Source organism: Mobula hypostoma, chromosome 16, assembly GCF_963921235.1.
Source record: "Mobula hypostoma chromosome 16, sMobHyp1.1, whole genome shotgun sequence".
Classification (NCBI taxonomy): domain Eukaryota; kingdom Metazoa; phylum Chordata; class Chondrichthyes; order Myliobatiformes; family Myliobatidae; genus Mobula; species Mobula hypostoma.
In genome coordinates this window covers 11,058,152-11,081,446 of record NC_086112.1, presented here as the reverse complement: position 1 = coordinate 11,081,446, position 23,295 = coordinate 11,058,152, and the positions used below count along the sequence as shown (strand labels likewise).

Sequence of the window (23,295 nt, the reverse complement as noted above, 5' to 3'; positions counted from 1 at the left end):
GTCAGTGACCAGCGGTGTGCCTTAGGGATCTGTTCTGGGACCCCTTCTCTTAGTGATTTTTATAAATGACCTGGATGAGGAATTGGAGGGATGAGTTAGTAAATTTGCTAATGACACAAAGGTTGGAGGTGTTGTGGATAGTGTGGAGGGCTGTCACAGGTTACAGTGGGACATCGATAGGATACAAAACTGGGCTGAGAAGTGGCAAATGGAGTTCAACCCAGATAAGTGTGAGGTGGTTCATTTTGGTAGGTCAAATATGATGGCAGAATATAGCATTAATGGTAAGACTCTTGGCAGTGTGGAGGATCAGAGTGATCTTAGGGTCCAAGTCCATAGGACACTCAAAGCTGCTGCACAAATTGACTCTGTGGTTAAGAATGCATACGGTGCATAGGCCTTCATCAACCATGGGATTGAGTTTAAGAACTGAGAGGTAATGTTACAGCTACTTAGGACCCTGGTCAGGCCCCACTTGGAATACTGTGCTCAGTTCTGGTCACCTCACTACAGGAAGGATGTGGAAACTATAGAAAGGGTGCAGAGGAGATTTACAAGGATGTTGCCTGGATTGGGGAGCATGCCTTATGAGAATAGGTTGAGTGAACTCGGCCTTTTCTCCTTGGAGTGACAGAGGATGAGAGGTGACCTGATAGAGGTGTATAAGATGATGAGAGGCATTGATTGTGTGGATAGTCAGAGGTTTTTTCCCAGGGCTGAAATGACTGATACGAGAGGGCACAGTTTTAAGGTGCTTAGAAGTAGGTACAGAGAAGATGTCAGGGGTAAGTTTTTTACGTAGAGAGTGGTGAGTGCATGGAATGGGCTGCCGGCAACAGTGGTGGAGGCGGATACAATAGAGTCTTTTAAGAGACTCCTGGATAGGTACATGGAGCTTAGAAAAACAGAGGGCTATGGGTAACCTCAGGTAATTTTTGAGTAAGTACATATTCGGCACAGCATTGTGGGCTGAAGGGCCTGTATTGTGCTGTAGGTTTTCCATGTTTATATATTATCCTATCTATATAAATACTGAGATGAATCAATTTCTCCAAGAGGACCACAAAGAGCTATGCTGGCTGGAGTCAAGGCTTTATGCTTTGTCTTTTGGTAGGGTCACCTATGCCAAAAAGGTCAAAGGGTAGAGACCAGACTAAGAGTGGTTCACGGGTCCTCCAGGTTTGGGGGTTCAACTCAAGGTTAACAACCCTGACTGGTAAAACAAAATAGTTATGGAAACGGCAATGAAGAATCCTTCTACATCTGAGTGGCTAAAGACAGACAGAGATGGAGAACCTTCATTTCTGCCCTAGATACCAGCAGTGTAACAGGCAATAAGTAAATAAGAATCAACAACTGCTTCGAAAATTTGCCTCCTGTCCATCTTGCTTTCTCACCTCTCACTCACAGAATTCGCTGACTTTACCCTTGGACAAAAAAAATATAAACTAAATGGTAAAAATACTCAGTAGGCACAGAAATATCAGTTCAGAAAGAAACAGGCTGGCAATGAATCAGTGATAAGTTATTAATCAAAGACTTTAACCTTGTTCTCTCTTCTCTGATGTTATTTAAAACTTGGTATTCGCTTTAAATTTCACAGCCATATCGGATTTACTTTAAGTTTTATTATCTACTTTCTGGTAAAGAGCTGTCCAACTTCCTACACTGCAGTCTCTGGACTGTCACAATGAATCAGTATTTGATACACCTTGTCCACATGGAAAGCCTTGTAGCTCAATCTTTTCTGTCTATTTCATTCTGTACTGACCGAAGATATTCCAGTCTTGGATTTTTACTTCTGATCTGACCTCCATCACCAATTGTAAATTTTGAGGTATTTAGCACTAAAAAGTAATGTTAATAGCGCAAACACGAGGAAATCTGCAGATGCTGGAATTACAAGCAGCACACATAAAAAGTGCTGATGAACGGTGCATCTCTAGGAAGAGGTACAGTCGACGTTTCAGGCTGAGACCCTTCGTCAGGACTAACTGAAAGAAGAGATAGTAAGAGATTTGAAAGTGGGAGGGGGAGGGGGAGATCTGAAATGATAGGAGAAGACAGGAGGGGGAGGGATGGAGCTAAGAGCTGGCCCGATCTTCAAGCCTACTTCTTCGGCAAGGACTCTCCCACCTCCACCGATGACCTCTTCTCCCGTCTTCAACCCTCCTCTTCATGGACACCCCGCTCTGGTCTTCTGCCTGCTCTGGATCTCTTTATTGCTAACTGCCGACAGGACATCAACCATCTCGACTTCACCGCACCTTGTTCCCTTTCCAACCTCACTCCTTCCGAACACTCTGTTCTCCGTTCCCTCCACACTAATACTAACCTTACTATAAAACCTGTCGATAAATGGGGTGCTGTTGTAATCTGGCGTACTGATCTCTACCTTGCCAAGGCGCGGCAACAACTCGTGGATACCTCCTCTTATTGACTCCTCGATCATGACCCCACTAAGGAGCACCAGGCCATTGTCCCCCACACCATCACCAACTTTATCCGCTCAGAGGATCTCCCATCCACTGCTACCAACCTTATAGTTCCCACACCCCGCCCTTCCCGTTTCTACCTCCTACCCAAGATCCACAAACCTGCCTGTCCTGGCCGACCTATTGTCTCAGCTTGCTCCTGCCCCACCGAACTCGTTTCTGCATACCTCGACACGGTTTTATCTCCCCTTGTTCAATCCCTTCCTACCCATGTTTGTGACACTTCTCACACTCTGAATTTCTTCGATGATTTCCTGGCCCCCACCGCTTTATTTTCATCTTGGATGTCCAGTCCCTATATACCTCCATCCCCCACCAGGAAGGTCTCAAAGCTCTCTGCTTTTTGGACTCCAGACCTAATCAGTTCCCCTCTACCACCACTCTGCTCCGTCTAGCGGAATTAGTCCTTACTCTTAATAATTTCTCCTTTGGCTCCTCCCACTTCCTCCAAACTAAAGGTGTAGCCATGGGCACCCGTATGGGTCCTAGCTATGCCTGCCTTTTTGTTGACTTTGTGGAACAATCCATGTTCCAAACCTATACTGGTATCTGTCCCCCACTTTTCCTTCGCTACATCGACGACTGCATTGGCGCTGCTTCCTGCACACATGCTGAGCTCGTTGACTTCATTAACTTTGCCTCCAACTTTCACCCTGCCCTCAAGTTTACCTGGTCCATTTCTGACACCTCCCTCCCCTTTCTAGATCTTTCCGTCTCTATCTCTGGAGACAACTGATCCACTGATGTCTATTATAAGCCTACGGACTCTCAAGGCTACCTAGACGATTCCTCTTCTCACCCTGTCTCTTGCAAAAATGCCATCCCCTTCTCGCAATTCCTCCGTCTCCACTGCATCTGCTCTCAGGATGAGGCTTTTCATTCCAGGATGAAGGAGGTGTCCTCCTTTTTTAAAGAAAGGGGCTTCCCTTCCTCCACTATCAACTCTGCTCTCAAAAGCATCTCTCCCATTTCACACACATCTGCTCTCACCCCATTCTCCCGCCAGCTCAATAGGAATAGGGTTCCCTTTGTCCTCACCTACCACCCCACCAGCCTCTGGGTCCAACATGTAATTCTTGGTAACTTCTGCTACCTCCAACGGGATCCCAACACCAAGCACATCTTTCCCTCCCCCCACCTTTCTGCTTTCTGCAGGGATCGCTCCTGACGCGACTCCCTTGTCCGTTCGTTCCCCCTCATTCCTTCCCATCGATGTCCCTCCTGGCACTTGTCCTTGTAAGTGGAACAAGTGCTACACATGCCCTTACACTTCCTCCCTTACCACCATTCAGGGCCCCAGACAGTCCTTCCAGGTAAGGCGACACTTCACCTGTGAGTCGGCTGGGGTGATATACTGCATCCGGTGTTCCCGATGTGGCCTTTTATATATTGGCAATACCCGACGCAGGCTGGGAGACCGTTTCGCTGAACACCTATGCTCTGTCCGTCAGAGAAAGCAGGATCTCCCAGTAGCCACACATTTTAATTCCATGTCCCATTCCCATTCTGACATGTCTATCCACGGCCTCCTCTACTGTAAAGATGAAGTCACACTCAGGTTGGAGGAACAACACCTTATATTCCGTCTGGGTAGCCTCCAACCTGATGGCATGAACATTGACTTCTCTAACTTCTGTTAATGACCCACCTCCCCTTCATACCCCATCCATTATTTACTTATTTATTTATTTGTTTGTTTGTTATTAGTTTTTTTTCTCTCTCTCTCCTTTTTCTTCCTCTGTCCCCCTCACTATACCCCTTGCCCATCCTCTGGGTTTCCCCCTTCCCCCTTTCTTTCTCCCTGGGCCTCCTGTCCCATGATCCTCTCGTATCCCTTTTGCCAATCACCCGTCCAGCTCTTGGCTCCATCCCTCCCCCTCCTGTCTTCTCCTATCATTTCGGATCTCCCCCTCCCCCTCCCACTTTCACATCTCTTACTATCTCTTCTTTCAGTTAGTCCTGACGAATGGTCTTAGCCTGAAACGTCGACTGTACCTCTTCCTAGAGATGCTGCCTGGCCTGCTGCATTCACCAGCAAGAAATGTTAATAGTGCTGTTTCATTTGGCTGTATTCATGTATGATTAAATAACAATTAACATTAACTTGAGCTAATAAAAGGTACAGAAATTGGATTCAATTATTTTTTTACATCAAACTTGTCAGGAAAAACCCCACCTACAATGTAGAACACAGAACATAGAACATTATAGCACAGGCCCTTCGGCCCATAATGTTGTGCAAACCTATATAAACCTTCTCCACCATTAATTCTCCACCACGGTCCTGCCGGAGGGTTTCAGCCTGAAATGCCGACTGTACTCTTTCCATAGATGCTGCCTGGCCTGCTGAGTTCCTCCAGTATTTTGTGTGTGTTGCTCGGATCTCCAGCACATGCAGATTTTCTCTTGTTTGTGGTCCACTATTAATCTAACCTTTCCTCCTCTACAGCCTATATCTTTCATCCATAAACTTATCTAAGATGTCTTTGTATCAACCTCCTGGACTATTCCACTATTGGAAAAATCAGCTGAACAGCACTTCTCAAAGTGACAGGAGAAGACTACAGTATAAACATTGAGGTTTTTAATGATTATTACAAAAACCACAGTATGACTACAGTTAGAGAACTGTGCACTGTTCTCTGCTTTATATCACATAGTATTGAGCCATTGGACAGCATGAATGGTGTCAGATATGGGGAAGCATGCTTTGAAGAAATGGTGGTCATTATACAGATGTGGAAGCTTTAGAGATAGTGCAGAGGAGATTTACCAGGATGCTAGCTGGATTAGTGAGCATATTTTATCTTAGCAACACACATAAAAGTTGCTGGTGAACACAGCAGGACATTTTATCTCAGTTTGAGCAAGCTAGGGCTTTTCCCTTTGGAGCGAAGGCAGATAAAAGGTGACGATATGTAATATGATAAGAGGCCAAGATAGAGTGGTCAGAAATGACTAATATGTGGGCGGTATATTTTGAAGGTGATTGGAGAAAGTACAGGAGGGATGTCAGCGGCAAGTTTCATTCTACACAAAGTGGTGGGTGCATCGAATGCCCTAGAGACAGTGGTGTTAAAGGCATAATATTAGTGGCATTTAAGAGACTCTTAGATAGGCGCATGCATGAAAGAAAAATGGACAGCTATGTCGGAGGGAAGGGTGACATTGATCTTAGCGTAGGTTAAAAGGCCAGCACATCATCATGGGCCGAAGGACATCATAGTGTATCCTGCTGTGTTTAAAGTTCTTTGTTTGGCCTCCATAGCCTTTGCCAAGGCAAGTTACACTGGTTCAACACCTAGGTCAAGAACCTCCTTCTTATCTCAGTCCGACATGTCACCATTTCCCCAATGGTTGTTAGTCAGTCTTTGTGTGTAGTCTTTCATTGATTCTATTGTATTTCTTTGTACTAATGTGAATGCCTGCAAGAAAATGAATCTTATGATAGTATATAGTGACATAGTAAATTTGGATAATAAGACCATAAGACACTGGAGCAGAATTAGGCTATTTGGCCCATCGAGTCTGCTCTGCCATTTGACCTTGGCTGATCCATTTACTTTCAAATTTAATACAGGGAAGGTTTCTAAAAGAAGGGAAGTGAATAGAGAAAAAAAAACAAATGGCATCTTTTCCACAGGTGAAAGCAAGCAGATAATATAAAATTAATGATTAAAGATTTAGGTAATATTGCTGCAAGAACATTTCATACAGAGGAAGTGAAGCAGGAGGACATACATGTTACAGCATTGTACTTTCAAAGTTAAAAGCTGATCTCCAACATTTCTCCTGATTCCATGGGATCCCAATTACAGCAGAACTGTTTTGGATCCCAAGAACATAAGGAAGAAGTATGTAATGACATTGCATTCTTCACTTAAGATATAAAGACTTAAAGATTCATGTGGGAATATTGAATACACTATGAACTTCAATACCTGCATCTAAATATTCATTAAAGTATATTTTCTAAATTGGAGCCAGGAATTCATTACTGGATTGTATGTGGATTTTTAACATAGAATATAAAACTGCAAAGTTCAGGCACTTTGCCCCACAATGTAATGTTGATCTTATAGCCTACTCCACAATCAATCTACACAAAATGCTGGAGGAACTCAGACAGGTCAGGCAACATCTATGCAGGGGAATAACAGCCGATATTTCAGGCTGAGACCTGTCATCAGGTCTCCTGATGTTCCAGTCTTGGCCCGAAATATCAACTGTTTATTTGACTGTGGTACAGGAGGTTCCTAATAAAGTGGCCATTGAGCGTATGTTGATAAGGAGCAGAGACATGGAACGTACATGGTTAATGAGAGAACAATATTCTGAAAATACATTGAGTACCTGCAGCCACTGTGACTGATCACTGCGTCCTGAAGTCCAGGCATTTATCTTTCCCTGTTTATCCAGTCGAGCTTTACAGGGTTCCCAAGTAAACATGTCCATATTTAAGGTCCTAAAGACGTTGGAAGCAGTAATCTGATAATCCTGGATATGTCCTGACTTCATCCCCAGAGGTTCTGAGCAGCCTAAAGGAAAAGAATAAATTTAAAATAGAATGTCAAATCAGCTTTAATAAATAATTCACTGGACTTAAATTTACCATGGTATTGTGAAGAATTTTTTCTCTCTAGAATTGTGCAATGTTGATTTGTGATCACACCTGGTACAGTGAGCAGTTGTGGGCACCATATTTAGGAAGAAAATCCAACCACCCACCTTTTCCCCTCACCTTTCGCCTATCACCAGCCAGCTTCTCTCCTTCACCTCCCCCCACCTTCTCATTCTGGCATCTTCTCCCTTTCATTCCAGTCCTGATGAAGGGTCTTGCCCCAAAATGTCGATTGTTTATTCTTCTCCAGAGATGCTGTCTGACCTTCTGAGCTCTTCCAGCTTTTTGTGTGTTACTCGGGAAATCCAGCTCCCCATCTTCCCCCTCACATGGCATCACCTATAACCTTCGCTTCCCCCCACCTTCTTATTCCAGCTTCTTCCCCCTTCCTTTCCAGTCCTGATGGAGGGTCTTGGCCTGAAGTATTGACCGTTCATCCCCCTCTATAAATGCTGCCTGATCTACAGAGTTTCTCCAGCATTTTCTGTCTGTAACTCTGGATTTCTAGCATCTGCAGAATCTCTTGTGTTTATGATTTGCTGAGGTCCTCCAGCATTTTAGGTGAATTATTTATGAAGGATGAAAGAGCAAGACCGGTTTACCAGAAAAATATCATTCAGATCTGTATTCATTCAGGTTTGCATTCTGTGGAATTTAAAGCTTTATCACCTCCTCCTGGTGCCCCTCCTCCTTCCTTTTCTCCCATAGTCCACTCTCCTCTCCTATCAGATCGCTTCCTCACCAGCCCTTTACCTTTCCTACCCACCTGGCTTCACCTTTCACCTTCCAGCTATTCTCCTTCCCATCCCTCCTAACCTTTGTATTCTGGTATCTTTCCCCTTCCTTTCCAGCCCTGAAGAAGGGCCTCAGCCCAAAATGTTGACTGTTTATTCCTCTCCATAGATGCTGCCTGACCTGCTGTGTCCCTCCAGCACTTTGTGTGTGGTGCTTTAAAGGTTGATCTGACTTAGGTTTTCAAGAATATTATGTCATTCCTGGAGCTGTGAATAACAATGTAAAGCATTTGCATCGAGGTTGTCTTTCTGTCAAGGTGCTTGGCAAGGCCTGCCTGTAAATGTACCACCGAGTGTATGAACGTACATAAAATGCTGGAGGAGCTCAGCAGGTCAGGCAGCATCTATGGAGAAGAGTAATCAGTCAATGTTTCAGGCCAATATCAGGACTGGAAATGAAGGTGACTGAAGGCGGAATAACAAGGTGGGGGGAGGAGAAGGAGTACAAGCTGGCAGATGAGGGGGGAGGGAGGTGAGTGATGAAGGAAGAAACTGGGAAGGGCAAAGTGGAAGAGATTGCACTTAGACACGGCTGTACTTATAAGTATCTTGGGGTAAACTGTAAGCTGTATTACCTTTCACTATTCCTAAGAAAGGAAGATTTTAACATGTTTTATCTAAGAAACTCAATGATCAGCAGCAGATTTGTACTAAATGCAATTTTAAACTCTGTCCCTTCTCTCTAAATGCAGGTGCTGATAATGTCACTGGAATTAAATTACACTATTAACTGATACCTGTGAAAGGAAGCTCGTGTGCTCTTACATGCTGAATCACGTAATGGAAAAGGCATTTTGTTGTTTGATTAGGTGCAGAAATTTGCACGATGCCTTAAGGAACATTAATTCACTCCTGCCATAGACCTTTCCTTTTTCTGAATGAAAGGACTGTGGGACTTTCCCACAAACCTGCATCAGGATCAAAGTTAACAAATTTCATGAGAAATACCAGTGATATTAAATTGAATTCTGATTCAAATAATAGATTTACTTTGAACTTTTGAAGATTGTTTGTATGTCCATAAAGTGACGCTAGGCACAGGAGTGTGGGTACATAAGGTGACTGACAGGAAATGACAAAGTCGTGTTGGTGGGGGGCTTGGACGGGTGGGTAAATGGGTGGAGGTGTTGATCAGACTTACTACTTGGGGAAAGTAACTGTTTTTGAACCTGGTGGTCCTTGCTTGGATGCTACACAGCCTCCTCCCTGATGAGAGTGGGACACACAGTCCCTGAGCAGGGTGGACGGGATCGTACATGATGTTACTGGCAAACTGTGCAAAGAAAAAGCAAACAATACTGTGAATATGAGTTGTGCAGTCGAACTTTGAACTTGTAGAGTTGGTGAAAGTCAGTCCATAAGTTGTGGAATCAGGTTTATTATCACTAACATATATTGTGAAAGACATAAAATATGACAAATAGACTCTTCTCGGGTTTCTGGCTGGGTATCGATTATAACCGTCTTCATTAGGGATGATGATGGCAGAATTTGTCATTGAAATGCCGGTTATGATTGAGATCTGTAACCAGCTGGAAGCTTGAGAAGAGTTTATTCATCATTTTACATGAAATATATCATAATTTACAATAATAAATAAATAAATCATGCAAAAAAAAAAAGAGCAAGAATAGTTCATGGGTTCCTGGTCCACTCAGAAATCTGATGGCAGAGAAGAAGCTACTGTTCCTGAAAGAGTGAGTGTGTGTCTTGGGGTTCCCATACCTCCTCCTTGATGGTTGCAATGAGAAGAGGGCATGTCTTTAGTGGAGAGGGTCCTTCATGATGGATTCTGCCCAGTTTGTAGTCCCGAGCCTCCTGATTTTTGCTATTTTTGCAACTGATATTGTGTCTTCAGAGCACTATTACTGTGTTTCTGGCAATTTGAGGCTAGCAGGGCACAGTGACTAAACATTAAAATAAAGAATATCCCATGGTTGGAAGTGGGTTCGCGTTGGACAGCATGTGTTTAGCAACATATATAATTGCTGTTCGCGAATTCCAGTCATTTGGTGAATGCTTCCATTATGAAATAGTTTGGCATCTTATCAAATACTTATCAAATTTCACTGTACTGAAACTGCAAAACTGCTGCCTCACAGACACTTAATGCAAAGATAAGCACCATTTGATTGCAGCTTGTGTTGCTGTGTGGTATACAGAATCAGGTTTATTATCTCAATCTTATATGATTTGAAACTTGTTATTTTGCTGCAGCAGTACAATGCAAAGGCTGAAAATTTACTATAAGTTACAGAATCTATAGTGCAAAAATGAAGGAATAACAAAGTAGTGTTAATGGGTCCATGGTCCCATCAGAAATCTGACGACAGAGGAGAAGCTGTTCCTGAATTGTTGTGTGATCTCCCCTCATTCTCCTATGCTCTAGAGAGTAAAGCTCCAACGTATTCAATCTTCCCCTGTAACTCAGCTACCCAAGTCCTGGCAAAATCCTTGTAAATTTTCTCTGCACCCTTTCAATTTTATGTAACCGGGTGACCGTTGGATCTTATTCAGTATCGTTAAAAGTGTACTTAGGTATCCATCCGGGTAATGCTAGAATAGTCAATGTTCATGCCATCAGGTTGGAGGCTACCCAGACGGAATATAAGGTGTTGTTCCTCCAACCTGAGTGTGGCTAATGGCATGAACATTGACTTCTCTAACTTCCGCTAATGCCCCACCTCCCCCTCGTACCCCATCCATTATTTATTTATATACACACATTCTTTCTCTCTCTCTCTCCTTTTTCTTCCTCTGTCCCTCTGACTATACCCCTTGCCCATCCTCTGGGTCCCCCCCCACCCCGTCTTTCTCCCTGGGCCTCCTGTCCCATGATCCTCTCATATCCCCTTTGCCAATCACCTGTCCAGCTCTTGGCTCCATCCCTCCCCCTCCTGTCTTCTCCTATCATTTTGGATCTCCCCCTCCCCCTCCCACTTTCAAATCTCTTACTAACTCTTCCTTCAGTTAGTCCTGACGAAGGGTCTCGGCCTGAAACGTTGACTGTACCTCTTCCTACAGATGCTGCCTGGCCTGCTGCGTTCACCAGCAACTTTGATGTGTGTTGCTTGAATTTCCAGCATCTGCAGAATTCCTGTCATCTACTAACACTCTTTTTCTACTCCTGCTAAACCAATGCTGAATTCTATTTATTACTTTATCCTGAATGGCAAATTACTTAATCTTCTGAACCACACCCCACCATGCAGAATTTATTAAAGGTCTTTCAAAAGTCTATGTAGACAATACTTACCACCTTCCTTTCATCAACCTTTTTGGGAGCCCCCTCAAAGAACCCTGTATGTTTTGTTGGATATGACCTTCCACACACAAAGCCATGTTGACGATCTATAATAGGCCTTGTCTATCCAAATTTGGGACAGCATGGTGGCATAGTGGTTAGCATAGTGCTTTACGGGCTCATTCTGACAGCCCAATCAACGGCAAGAGGAGGCACAGCGATAAGGTTTCTCACAGGTCGGCGACACTTGTTTAAGAGTACGGAAGGGACAAATGGTTATTGTTGGGAGTAGGCCAGTGGTGAGAATGGGAAGGTCAGGCTTTGGCCAAGTAAGCTTCTGTTAAGGTTCCCTTTTTTCCTCTTACTGTACCAAGTGTACTAAACGGTTGTTGTGTGTTCTTCATGTCGGATGTTGGAGTCCTGGGAGACCCAGGGTCTCCCAGGGAACTACATTTGTGTGAAGTGCATTCAGCTACAGCTCCTTCAGGACTGTGTTAGGGATCTGGAGCAGCAGCTGGATGAACTCTGGTTCATAGGGGAGAGTGAGGAGATAATTGATCGGAGTTATAGGGAAGTAGTCACCCCGATGTTGCAGGAGGCAAGTATCTGGGTGACTGTCAGGAGAAATGGACATGTGAATAGGCAGTAGCACGGAGCACACCGATGGCCATTCCCCCTCAAAATGGGATAGGATGGATGGTAAAACAGCAAAGGTAGTGTGCAGTTGGACTGTCAGGAAGGGCAGGCAGATGATAGGACAAAATTGCAGCCAATGGGGTGAGTACCAGTGCATTAGGGATGCAGAATCAAAAAGGGGAAGTAAATACAGTACACAAAGTGTCATATCCCAGTCCATGGAATATAAACAATAAGGTGGGTGATCTTGCTGCACTATTACAGATTGTCAGGTATGATGTTGTGGCCAAAACAGAATCATGGCTGAAGGCTAATTGTAGTTGGGAGCTAAATGTCCAAGGTTACACATTATCTCAGAGTGTTAAGAAGGTAGGCAGAGTGAATGGCGTGGCTCTACTGGTAAAGAATTGCATCAAATCAGTAGAAAGATGTAACATAGGATTGGAAGATGTTGAATTAAGAAAAGGACGTTGATGGAAGTTATATACAGGCCTCCATACAGTAGCTGGGATGTGGACCACAAATTACAGCAGGAAATAGAAAAGGCATGTTAAGAGGGCAATGTTATGATAGTCATGGGAGATTTCAACGTGCAGGTCAATTGAGAAAATCAGGTTGGAAATGGATTTCAAGAGAGTGAGTTTGTTGAATGCCTATGAGATGGCTTTTTAGAGCAGTTTGTCATTGAACCTACTAGGGAATCAGCCATATTGGATTGGGAATTGTGTAATGATCCGGAGGTGATTAGGGAGCTAAAGGTAAAAGAACCCTTAGGAGGTAGTGATCACAATATGATCGAGTTCAATTTGCAATTTGATGGGGAAAAGTAAAGTCTGACATAGCAGTATTTCAGTGGAGTAAAGGAAATTATAGTGGTAAGAGAGAGAAGATGGCCATAGTAAATTGGAAGGTGATGTTGGTAGAGATGACAGCAGAGCAGCAATGGCATGAGTTTCTGGGAAAAAAGAGGAAGGTGCAGGATATATGTATTCCAAAAACAAGAAATACTCCCATATCAAAATAGTACAACTGTGGTTGACAAGGGACGTCATAGCTGATGTAAAAACAAAAGAGAAGGCACACAACAAAGCCAAAATTAGTGGGAAGACTGAGGATTGGGAAGCTTTTAAAACCCTTCAGAGAGCAACTAAAATAATCATTAGGAGGGAAAAGAAAAAGCAAGCTAGCAAATAATATCAAAGTCAGTAAAAGTTTTTACTACAAGGCATTGATCGTGTGGATAGTTATAGGCTCATTCCCAGGGCTGAAATGGCTAGCACAAGAGGGCACAGTTTTAAGTTGCTTGGAAGTAGGTATAGAGGAGATGTCAGGGGTAAGTTCTTTATGCAGAAAGTGGTGAGTGCGTGGAATGGGCTGCCGGCGATGGCGGTGGAGGTGGATACGGCAGGGTCTTTTAAGAGACTCCTGCACAGGTACATGGAGCTCAAAAAAATAGAGGGCTATTGGTAACCCTAGGTAATTTCTAAGGTAAGGACCTGCTCAGCACAGCTTTGTGGGCTGACGGGCCTGGATTGTGCTGTAGGTTTTCTATGTTTCTATGTTTCTAATAAAAGAGAGACGAGAGTGGATATAGGACCGCTAGAAAATAAGGCTGGAGAAATAATAACGGGGGCCAAGGAGATGGCAGATGAACTAAATGAGTATTTTTCATTAGCCTTCACTGTGGAAGACACTAGCAATGTGCCTGGTGTTGTAGTGTGTGAGGGAAGAGAAGTGAGTGCAGTTACTATAACAAGGAAGAAGGTGCTCAAAAAGCAGAAAGACCTAAGGGTACATAAATCACTCGGACCAGATGAACTGCACCCTAGGGTTCTGAAAGAGGTAGTGGTAGAGATTGTGGAGGAATTAGTAACAATCTTTCAAAAATCAAAGGACTCTGGGTGATGCCAGAGGACTGAAAAATTGCAAATGTCTTTTCACTTTTTAAGAAAGGAGAAAGGCAGCAGAAAGGAAATTATAGATGAGTTAGCCGGACCTCAGTGGTTGGGAAGATGTTGGAGTCAATTGTTAAGGATGAGGTTATGGAGTACTTGGTGTCACAGGACAAGACAAGACAACATCAGCATGGTTTCCTTAGGGAAAGATCTTGCCTGATAAACCTGTTGAAATTCTTTGAGGAGATTACACATATGATAGATAAACGAGATGCAGTTGATCTTGTATACTTGGACTTTCAGATGGCCTTTGACAAGGTGCCATACATGAGGCTGTTTACCAAGTTAAGAGCCCATGTTATCACAGGAAAGTTACTGGCGTGGTTAGAACATTGGCTGATTGGTAGGAGGCAGTGAGTAGGAATAAAAGGGTCTTTTCTGGTTGGCTGCCTGTGTGGTGTTCCTTAGGGATCGGTGTCGGGACAGCTTCTTTTTATGCTGTATATCAATGATTTAGATCTGCAGTCCCCAACCACCGGGCCACGGACCGGTACCAGGCCACAAAGCATGCGCTACCGGGCCGCGAGGAAACGACATGACTTGGCGATATGAGTCAGCTGCACCTTTCCTCATTCCCTGTCACACCCACTGTTGAGCTTGAATGCACGCGAGGTCATTACCGGTGTGTCATCCATGTCAGCGCGGGAAGAAGATCAACTCCTCGAGCTTGCAAATGATGGTGGGCTGAAAAATATGTTTGACATAACATCTGTGCCGGCATTCTGGACGAAAGACAAGGGTGAATATCCTGAGATAGCCACGAAAACACTGAAAACGTTGCTTCCATTCCAACATATCTCTGCAATGAATGCAACGAAAACTAAATTGCCGAATAGACTGGACATAAGGAACCCCCTTCGAGTATCACTGTCTCCCATCACCCCTCGATGTTGTTGCATGGAAACAAGCCCAGGGCTCCCACTGATTCAGCGATATTGGTGTGTTGCAATGATTTTATATGTTTATACGGGGAAAATATGTTGTTGTTGTTCATCCATCATTGACGTCGATGAGGACTTCGACACCATTATGGATAATGGTGTTGAGACTAGCGCGTGATTTGGATTTAAGTGAGGGAGAGTTGCGCAACGTCAGCCTCACTCTCTCTTCCCAATTCCCATCTGGATCCAGTGGCAAGACAGAGTCTAGATGGCTGGAGATGGGACTAGGCGCAGTGGATGACCAGGACGTCTTCTGTGTCTTGTCCTGCTCTACACGTTCCACGACGCTTGCAGAGACCGCCTTCTTGACCGTTGGACCTTCCATTGGTCTCATCCATTCAACCTGCCGGAGTCTGTCTTCACATGCTGGGATAGACAACTCCCTGTCTCACTGAGGGTTTGAGACCCGTCGGCTACCCTCACCTGGTTTAGCCGGCTTGTCGAAGCCATTGCCCGGGGTGTGGCCGCTGTCGCATACAAACAGCTACGGGGAGCCACAGGTGAGAGCTGAGTGCCAGGTGGGGACCAAAGGTGGACTAACCGCCCTGAAAAGGACACGACATGTTCCCCCACCAGAGGTGCTACCCCTCCCTGACACCCCATATAAAATATGTGCTGTGTGTTTAATATCCAAACTTTACTTAAAATGTTATGCTGTTATTGGCTTATAAGTGATTAACATAACCATATAACAATTACAGCATGGAAACAGGTGATCTCTGCCCTTTTAGTCCGTGCCAAACGCTTCTCTCACCTAGTCCCACCATCCTGCATTCAGCCCATAAACCTCCATTCCTTTCCTGTCCATATACCTATCCAATTTTTCTTTAAATGATAATATCGAACCTGTCTCTACCACTTCTACTGGAAGTTCGTTCAACACTTTCTTCAATCTCCCCTGTCCTCCCCTGATAATTGACTTATCACTATATTCATGCGAGGAAAATATGCGCTGTGTGTTTAATATTAAATTCGTTAGATAAACCCTTTTGGAAACGAAATTGAGTGTATTAGCCACTTATCACCGATATTCCGGTCGTGATTAACACCCCTCCCCTGAACAGAATCGCTAAAAACGATTTGTAGAAAAAAAATCAGCACGTACACGCAGGTCACGCATGTGCACTGGTGCCCGCGCAAGGCTTCATGGTCACTGTAGTCTATCCGGGTAAACACAACGTATTTGCCTGCTGCTGTTTTCCGTTGGAAATCCCACCTCGCCCCCGCTTCCCTCCCGGGTCGGCTGGTCCGCAAGAATATTGTCAATAATAAACTGGTCCGCAGTGCAAAAAAAGGTTGGGGACCCCTGATTTAGCTGATGGAATAGGAGGCTTTGTTGCCAAGTTTGCAGATGATACAAAGATTGGTGGAGAGGTAGGTAGTGTTGAGGAAACAGGTAGGCTGCTGAAGGACTTAGACAGACTAGGAGAATGGGCAAGAAAGTGGCAAATGAAATACAATGTTGGAAAATGCATGGTCATGCACTTTGGTAGAAGAAATATATGTGCAGACTATTTTCTAAATAAGGAGAAAATCCAAAAATCTGAGATGCAAAGGGGCTTTGGAGTCCTTGTGCAGCATTTCCTAAAGGTTAATTTGCAAGTAGATTCGGTGATGAGGAAGGTAAATGCAATGTTGGACTTCATTTCAAGAGGTCTAGAATACAAGAGAAGGGATGTGATGCTGAGGCTTTAGAAGGCACTGGTGAAGCCTCACCTTGAGAATTGTGAACAGTTTTGGGCTCCTCATCTAAGAAAATATGTGCTGGGTTTGGAGAGGATTCAGAAGCGATTCACAAGGATGATTCTGGGGATGAAAGAGTTATCAAACAAGGAACGTTTGAAAGCTCTGGGTCTGTACAATTTAGAAGGATAATGGGGGGAATCTCACTGAATGTTGAAAGGTCTAGACAGAGTATATGTGGAAAGGATGTTTCCCATGGTGGGGGGGGGGTCTAGGACAAGAGGTTACAGGCTCATTTAAAACAGACATGCGGAGAAATTTCTTCAGCAAAAGAGTTGTGAATTTGTTACCACAGCGGCTATGGAGGCCAGGTTGTTTGGTGTGTTTAAGGCAGAGCTTGATAAGTTCTTGATTGGACATGGCATCAAAAGTTACGATGAGAAAGCCGGGGAGTGGGACTGAGGAGGGGAATAAAGGATCAGCCATGATTGAATGGAGGAACAGACTCGACAGGCCAAATGGCCTTATTCTGCTCCTATGTCTTATAATCTTTACTGTAGCAGCGACCTGGGTTCAATTCCTGCCGCTGACTGTAAAGAGTTTGTATGTTCTCCCTGTGATTTCTTCCGGGTGCTCTGGTTTCTTCACACAGTCCACAGACGTACTGGGTGGTGGGTTAATTGGTCATTGTGAATTGTTCTGTGATTAGGCTACGATTAAATTTGTGGGTTGCTGATGGCGGGGGTCGAAGGGCCGGAAGGGTCTATTCCCTGCTGTATGTCAATAAATAAATAAAATTGTTATTTAACTTGTCCCTTAGAATACCTTCCAATAACTTCCCCACAATGACATCAAGCTCACCAGCTTTAATTTCCCAGCTTATTCTCAGAGCTTTTCTTGAACAGTGGAACAATATTACTTATCCTTTGTCCTCTGGCACCTCACCCATGGTTAAGGTAATTTTAAATAGCGTTGCCAGAGCCCTGGCAATCTCTGTACTCGGCTCCCATGCTGTCTGATTTTTGTCGATCGTACACTCAATGGCCACTTTATGAGGGACGTCCTGTTGCCACTAATGAAGTTGCCACAGAGTGTAAAGTAATTTTTAACTGTTACCCTGTAAGTGTCAGAATGTTTTGCCTGTCGATGGTCACAGCTGGGAGGGGAGCTTCTGGTAAACATCACCTGCTGAGCATGTGGGAATAATAATGCCCAAATAGAAAGCGTGATGCCCTCATTAATTACTGAGATGGCTAGTAAATTACTTATTATGTTCAGTCTTCAGGGAAATAACTTCAAAGCCCAGTGCATTAGTATATTCATCAGTTTCCATTCCTGTGTTTTTATGTAACATATGCAACCACCTATTCACCAAATTGCCATCGGGGAGATGCAATAAGTCCATCACCAGCAGCATTACACGTGACCTCTGAAGCTTCTTTCCTGCAGCTATGCAGCTTCTCAAAAAGCTCACTCAGGTGTAATAGCCTAACTGTTCCTGCACAGCATCCGTTAAATGGTCTTTCCTGTTCTCCTTGTTCTGGTGATAATTATTGAGTCTGTTCATATGTTCACATTTATTTCAGTTTGATGATTTGACATTTGCGCACATGACTGTTCTGCTAATTGCTGATTGCTCACAGCCGTTTGCACTATTGTCTTGTTGCTATTACGTTGTCTGCTATGGTATTGTCCTGTGTTTTATGCTTGGCACCGAATCACAATCAATTCTGCTATGTTTCATATTCTGGCAATAAAGTGATTCTGAATCTGATATTCTTTAATCTTTAACAATAAAAGGAGCCTTTCTGATTCCTTTCTGTGTAATATAATATGATTATGATTATGAAGACACGTAGTCCTCTTTCATTGTCATTTAGTAATGCATGCATTAAGAAATGATACATTATTTCCTCCAGTGTGATATCACAAAACACAGGACGAACCAAGACTGAAAAAACTGACAAAACCACATAATTATAACATATAGTTACAAACAGTGTAACAATACCATGACTTGATGAAGAAGTCCATGAGCACAGTAAAGGTCAAAGTTTCTCAAATGTCCCAGATCTCACGCAGACGGGAGAAGGAAGAAAAACTCTCCCTGCCATGCCAACCATAATCCAACTCTGAGTCATCCGAAAACTTCGAGCTCTGATCAGCTCTCTGACACCGAGTACAGAGCGCCATCTCTGTCCGAATGATTTGACCTCCTTCTTGGTCGCCAAAAGCAGGCAAGGCCGGGGATTTTGAGGCCTACCCTCCGAAAGATTCCCGACCACACAGTAACAACAGCAGCGATTGGGCATTTCAGAAATTTCTTCAGATGTTCCTCTGTGCTTTCACGTGCACTTTCCATCAAATCAGAATTGTCCACTTCTGATCTGCACTTAAACATTCTGTTGTAGTCAGCCTCTGGAATTATGGACAAAGATGACCCTATATCCAGCTCTATTTTCAGTTTTACACCAGACACATCTGTTGTGATCCATATGATCTTGTGATCAGTTTCAGCTATACTATGCAGCTCTAGGCATGGCAGTTCACCTTTGTCAGACTCCATGTTGTCTGATTCTGTTTTACATTCAGTGAAGTTATGCTTTTTCTTAATTTTGTGTTTGTGAATTTTCACTCAGTTATGCTTTTTGTCTGCCTTGCACACTCTCTCTATGTGATCTTGTCTGTGACACTTTCTGCAGACTTTTTCTTTGAACCAACAGTTATTTGCATCATGGGAGGATTTGTCACAAAAATAACATCTTTGGCTTTTTGCACCATTCGGGGACATCTTGTGCATTTCACATTCTAACTTCCTTTTCTATAGTTCTGCTGCATCCTTTGCTGCAGTCTCTAACGATACTGTAATGGTCAATGCCTATGCTAGGGTTAGGTCTCTTTAGGGTAGTAGCCTTTTTTGAGTGCTTTGACTACGCATACCACATACAAGCCTGTCCCTTAATGCATCAGAAAGTCCATCTCTAAAGTTATGGTACTGGGAAAGTTTGTGCAGTTTTGTTATGTATTCAGAAATGCTTTCATCCTTTGGTTCATTTTGTAAAATCTAAATCTCTCAGCTATTACCAGCAGTTTAGAGCTTAAGTAATTTTGTAAAATTGTAACAATTTCATCAAATATCTTGCTTGTTGGCTTTGCAGTGTTTACTAAGTTATGTAAGAGATTATACATTCTTGCACCTATTAAGCTAAGAAGCATAGGGGCTTTATTTTCGCCATGTTTTTCACATTACAATGCAGTTCAAGCTTCTCGATATACAACTTCCAGCCATCATTAGCATCATCCAGTTCACAACTTTCCGGACTGAAGCCATCACTATGCTATTTTCACTTTAAATTCAGCGCATCTTTCACTATTACTATGTGCTGTATTCATGTGTTTGTTAGCGTCTGTGACGACCTTCTCGTGCTGCTTAACTGTTACTGTTTCATCCCATAACTGTTGGCACAGTTTGCGATATTTTCTGACATTCAGGTTTGTACTCATTGCCAATTTGTTGTGTCTGTGTACAACTACATATCGATTAAATAAAAGCATGCACACAGGAGATGACTTTAACTGGGTGTATTCACATTGCAATGAGAGAGAGAGATGGAGAACTATGTGGATGCATAGACAACAGCACATGTGCAGACAACAGATCAATACGCAGTGCTGGGGGGGGTCATTGCTCTGAAAGAAATAGATGTATTAATTACAGGAATCTACTTGCAAGATTCTCTCAAGGTTAATTTGCAGCTTGAGTCAGTGATAAGGGAGGCAAGTTCTATGTTAGCTTTCATTTGGAGAGGACTAGAATATAAGAGCAAGGATGTAATGCTGACTTTATAAGCATTTGTCGGATGACACTTGGAATATTGCGAGCAGTTTTGGGCACCTTATCTAAGAAAAGATGTGGTAGTATTCTAGAGAGTCCAGAGAAGATTCATGAGAATAACTCCAGGAACAAAAGTTTTAGCACATGGGGAGCATTTGATGGCTCTGGGCCTGTACTCACTGGAGTTTGGAAGAATGAAATGAGGAGGGGTTCTCATTGAAAGCTATGGAATATCGAAAGGCTTATTTAGAGTGGATGTGGAGAAGTCTGGGACTGGATGGCACAACCTCAGAACAAAGGGATGTCCATTTAGAATAGAAATAAGGAGGAATTTCATTAGGCAGAGGATGGTGAATCTGTGGAATTCATTAGCAAGTCCTTGAGTATATTTAAAATGGAGATTGATAGGTTCTTGATTAGTAAGGGAGTCAAAGGTTACAGGGAGAAGGCAGGAGAATGGGGTTGAGAGGAATAATAAATCAGCCACGATGGAATGGTGGAGCAGATTCAATGGGCCAATTCACTGAATTATTCTTCTATGTCTTGTTTCTGCTCCAACAGTCTTATTTCTTCCCTGGGATATATATCTCTGGTTGTGCACTCAATGTATTCATCACCAAGCCCTGCCTTTGCAAGTATAGGTTAATACTATTCTTCAGAATCTTTTCCAATAATTTCCCTGGAGTTGGTGATGGACTTGCTGGCTTGTAATGTTCTGGCCAACCCTGCGGCCTGTTTTAGATAATGCCAAGATTAAAGAATTGAAATTGTCTGTCAAAACACTAGCGGTCTTTTCCCTTACCACACTGGAGGGCACATTTCATCAGGCCAAGGGGATTTAATCACCTTTAAGGCTCTTAAGAAATCTAATATTTCCACCATTTTAATGGCATTTTCCTTCACCTATCAGGTTATTGAATCAGTGTGGATAACTTCATTCACCTCATCACTGAACTGATTCCGCAAACTGTGAACTCACTTTCAAGGAATCTACGGCTCATGTTCTCAGTATAATTAATTAATTAATTAATTAATTTTTCTTTCTGTATTTGCACTATTTGTCTTCTGCTTCACAGTGTTTGTCAGTCTTTGTGTGTAGTTTTTCATTGATTCTATTGTATTTCTTTCATCAAATGTGAATGCCAGCAAGAAAATAAATCTCAGGGTATGATATGATGACACAAATGTATTTTGATAGCATATTGACTTTGAACTTTGGTAATTTGTTCTAGAACTACACTGTCCCCCGCCTGAATTTTCCTTCCACAATGTCCTTCTTCATAGTTAAGGGTTATTATTAGTCCTCATTTAAGACCACATACATAGAACATTGAACAGTACAGTACAGGAAAAGGCCGTTCGGCCCACAATGTTGTGCCCAACGGCACATGTCCTCTAGTTCCATGCACATTTGTCTACTTTTTGCCATTTGGACACAACTCTTTTCCTGGTTAGTCTTTTGCCCTTAACATTAAATATTTTGATATTTTCTTCAATCTATCGTCTATCTCTTTCCAGTTTGTACTCCTCCCCCCACCTTAGTCTGGCTTCTTCCCCCCTACTTTCCAGTCCTGATGAAGGGTTGCAGCCAGAAATGTTGACAGCATATTCCTTTCCATGGTTGCTGCCTGACCTGCTGAGTTCCTCCAGCATTTTGTATGTGCCACTCTGGATTTCCTGCATCTGCAGAATTTCTTGTGTTTTTAATATTTTCTTCAGTCTTATCCTCAAAATGCTATTTTTGTGCTCTTCAGTATATTCCATACTCCCATGAGTCCTCACCTGTCTTCAGTTCTCTAAAGCTCCCACAAGCTACATTTTCATTCTTTATCCCATTTTCAATCTCCCTTGACAACCAAGATTCATTAGACTTGTCGAACTTTGCCTTTACAATTACAGAAACATGTTGGCCCTGAACTCTCATCTTTTTCCTTTTGAATGCCATGTACTTGTTGTGGAAGATCCACCTGCAAGTTGTTGCTCCCAGTCCATTCTTACAAAGTCCTATCTCATATTAAAATCAATCTTCACTTAAATTCCAAACTATACTTGTCATTCTCCAAAATAAGACCATAAGACATAGGAGCAGAATTAAGACATCTGGCCCATTGAATCTGCTCCACCATTCCATCATAGCTGATTTATTTTCCTTCTCAAACCTGTTCTCCTGTCTTCTCCCCATACCCTTTGACGCCCTAATTAATCAAGAACCTATCAACCTCCGCTTTAAATATACCCAATGATGTGGCCTCCGCAGCCATCTGTAGCAATGAATTCCACAGATTCACCACCCACTGGCCAAAGAAATTCCTCCTCATCTCTGTTCTAAAGGGACATCGTTATTTTCTGAGGTTGTGCCCTCTGGTCCTAGGCTCTCACACTAATGAAAACATCCTCTCCTCATCTACCCAGTCTAGGCCTTTCAATATTCAATAGGTTTCATAACCTTAAAACCTGCAGAATTTTGGTCTGAAATAAGCTCACACTGACATTCCCACCAGATACATTCCAATACAGAGAGCACTAGCTATGCATGGTTCAGGAGATTCTCTGGAGAACAATTTCAAAATTATAAACCCCCTCAAAATCTTTCACATAGTGGCAATTACTGTTCATATTGGTAAAATTTTAATTACCTAACATTATCCCACCATCCAGGTCATGCTCTCTCCTCACTGCAGTCATCAGGAAGAAGGTACAGGAGCCTTGGGACTTGTACCAACAGGTTCAGGAACAGATATTACCACTGTAACATCAGGTTCTTCAACCAGAGTGGGTAACTTCACTCCACCTCACTCTCCTCAACACTAAAAATTTCCCACAACATATGGATTCACTTTCAAGAACTCTACAACTCATTTTCTCACTATTTATTGCTTTATTTATTTGTTATTATTTTTTTCTCATTTTGTGTTTGCAGTTTGCTGTCTTTTGCCCAATGGTTGTGGTCTGCACTGTGGGTGCAGTCTTGCATTGATTCTATCACGTTTTATGTACTTACTGTGAATACCTGAAAGAAAATTAATCTCAGGGTTATATATGGTGACATACATGTACTTTGGCAATAAGTTTACTTTGAACTCTGATGTTT

The 23,295-nt window shown here is 43.0% G+C and overlaps 1 protein-coding gene across 3 annotated transcripts in view; it reads right to left on the bottom strand.

Annotated features, from left to right (window-relative positions):
- LOC134357219 (EGF-like repeat and discoidin I-like domain-containing protein 3) overlaps window positions 1-23,295 on the bottom strand; it is a 294,825-nt gene that overhangs the window by 63,485 nt on the left and 208,045 nt on the right. For all 3 annotated transcript variants that reach the window (XM_063068512.1, XM_063068511.1, XM_063068510.1), the window contains one exon: window positions 6,849-7,033. In XM_063068512.1, the coding sequence (XP_062924582.1) occupies window positions 6,849-7,033 (185 nt within the window). The remainder of the gene's footprint in view (window positions 1-6,848; window positions 7,034-23,295) is intronic.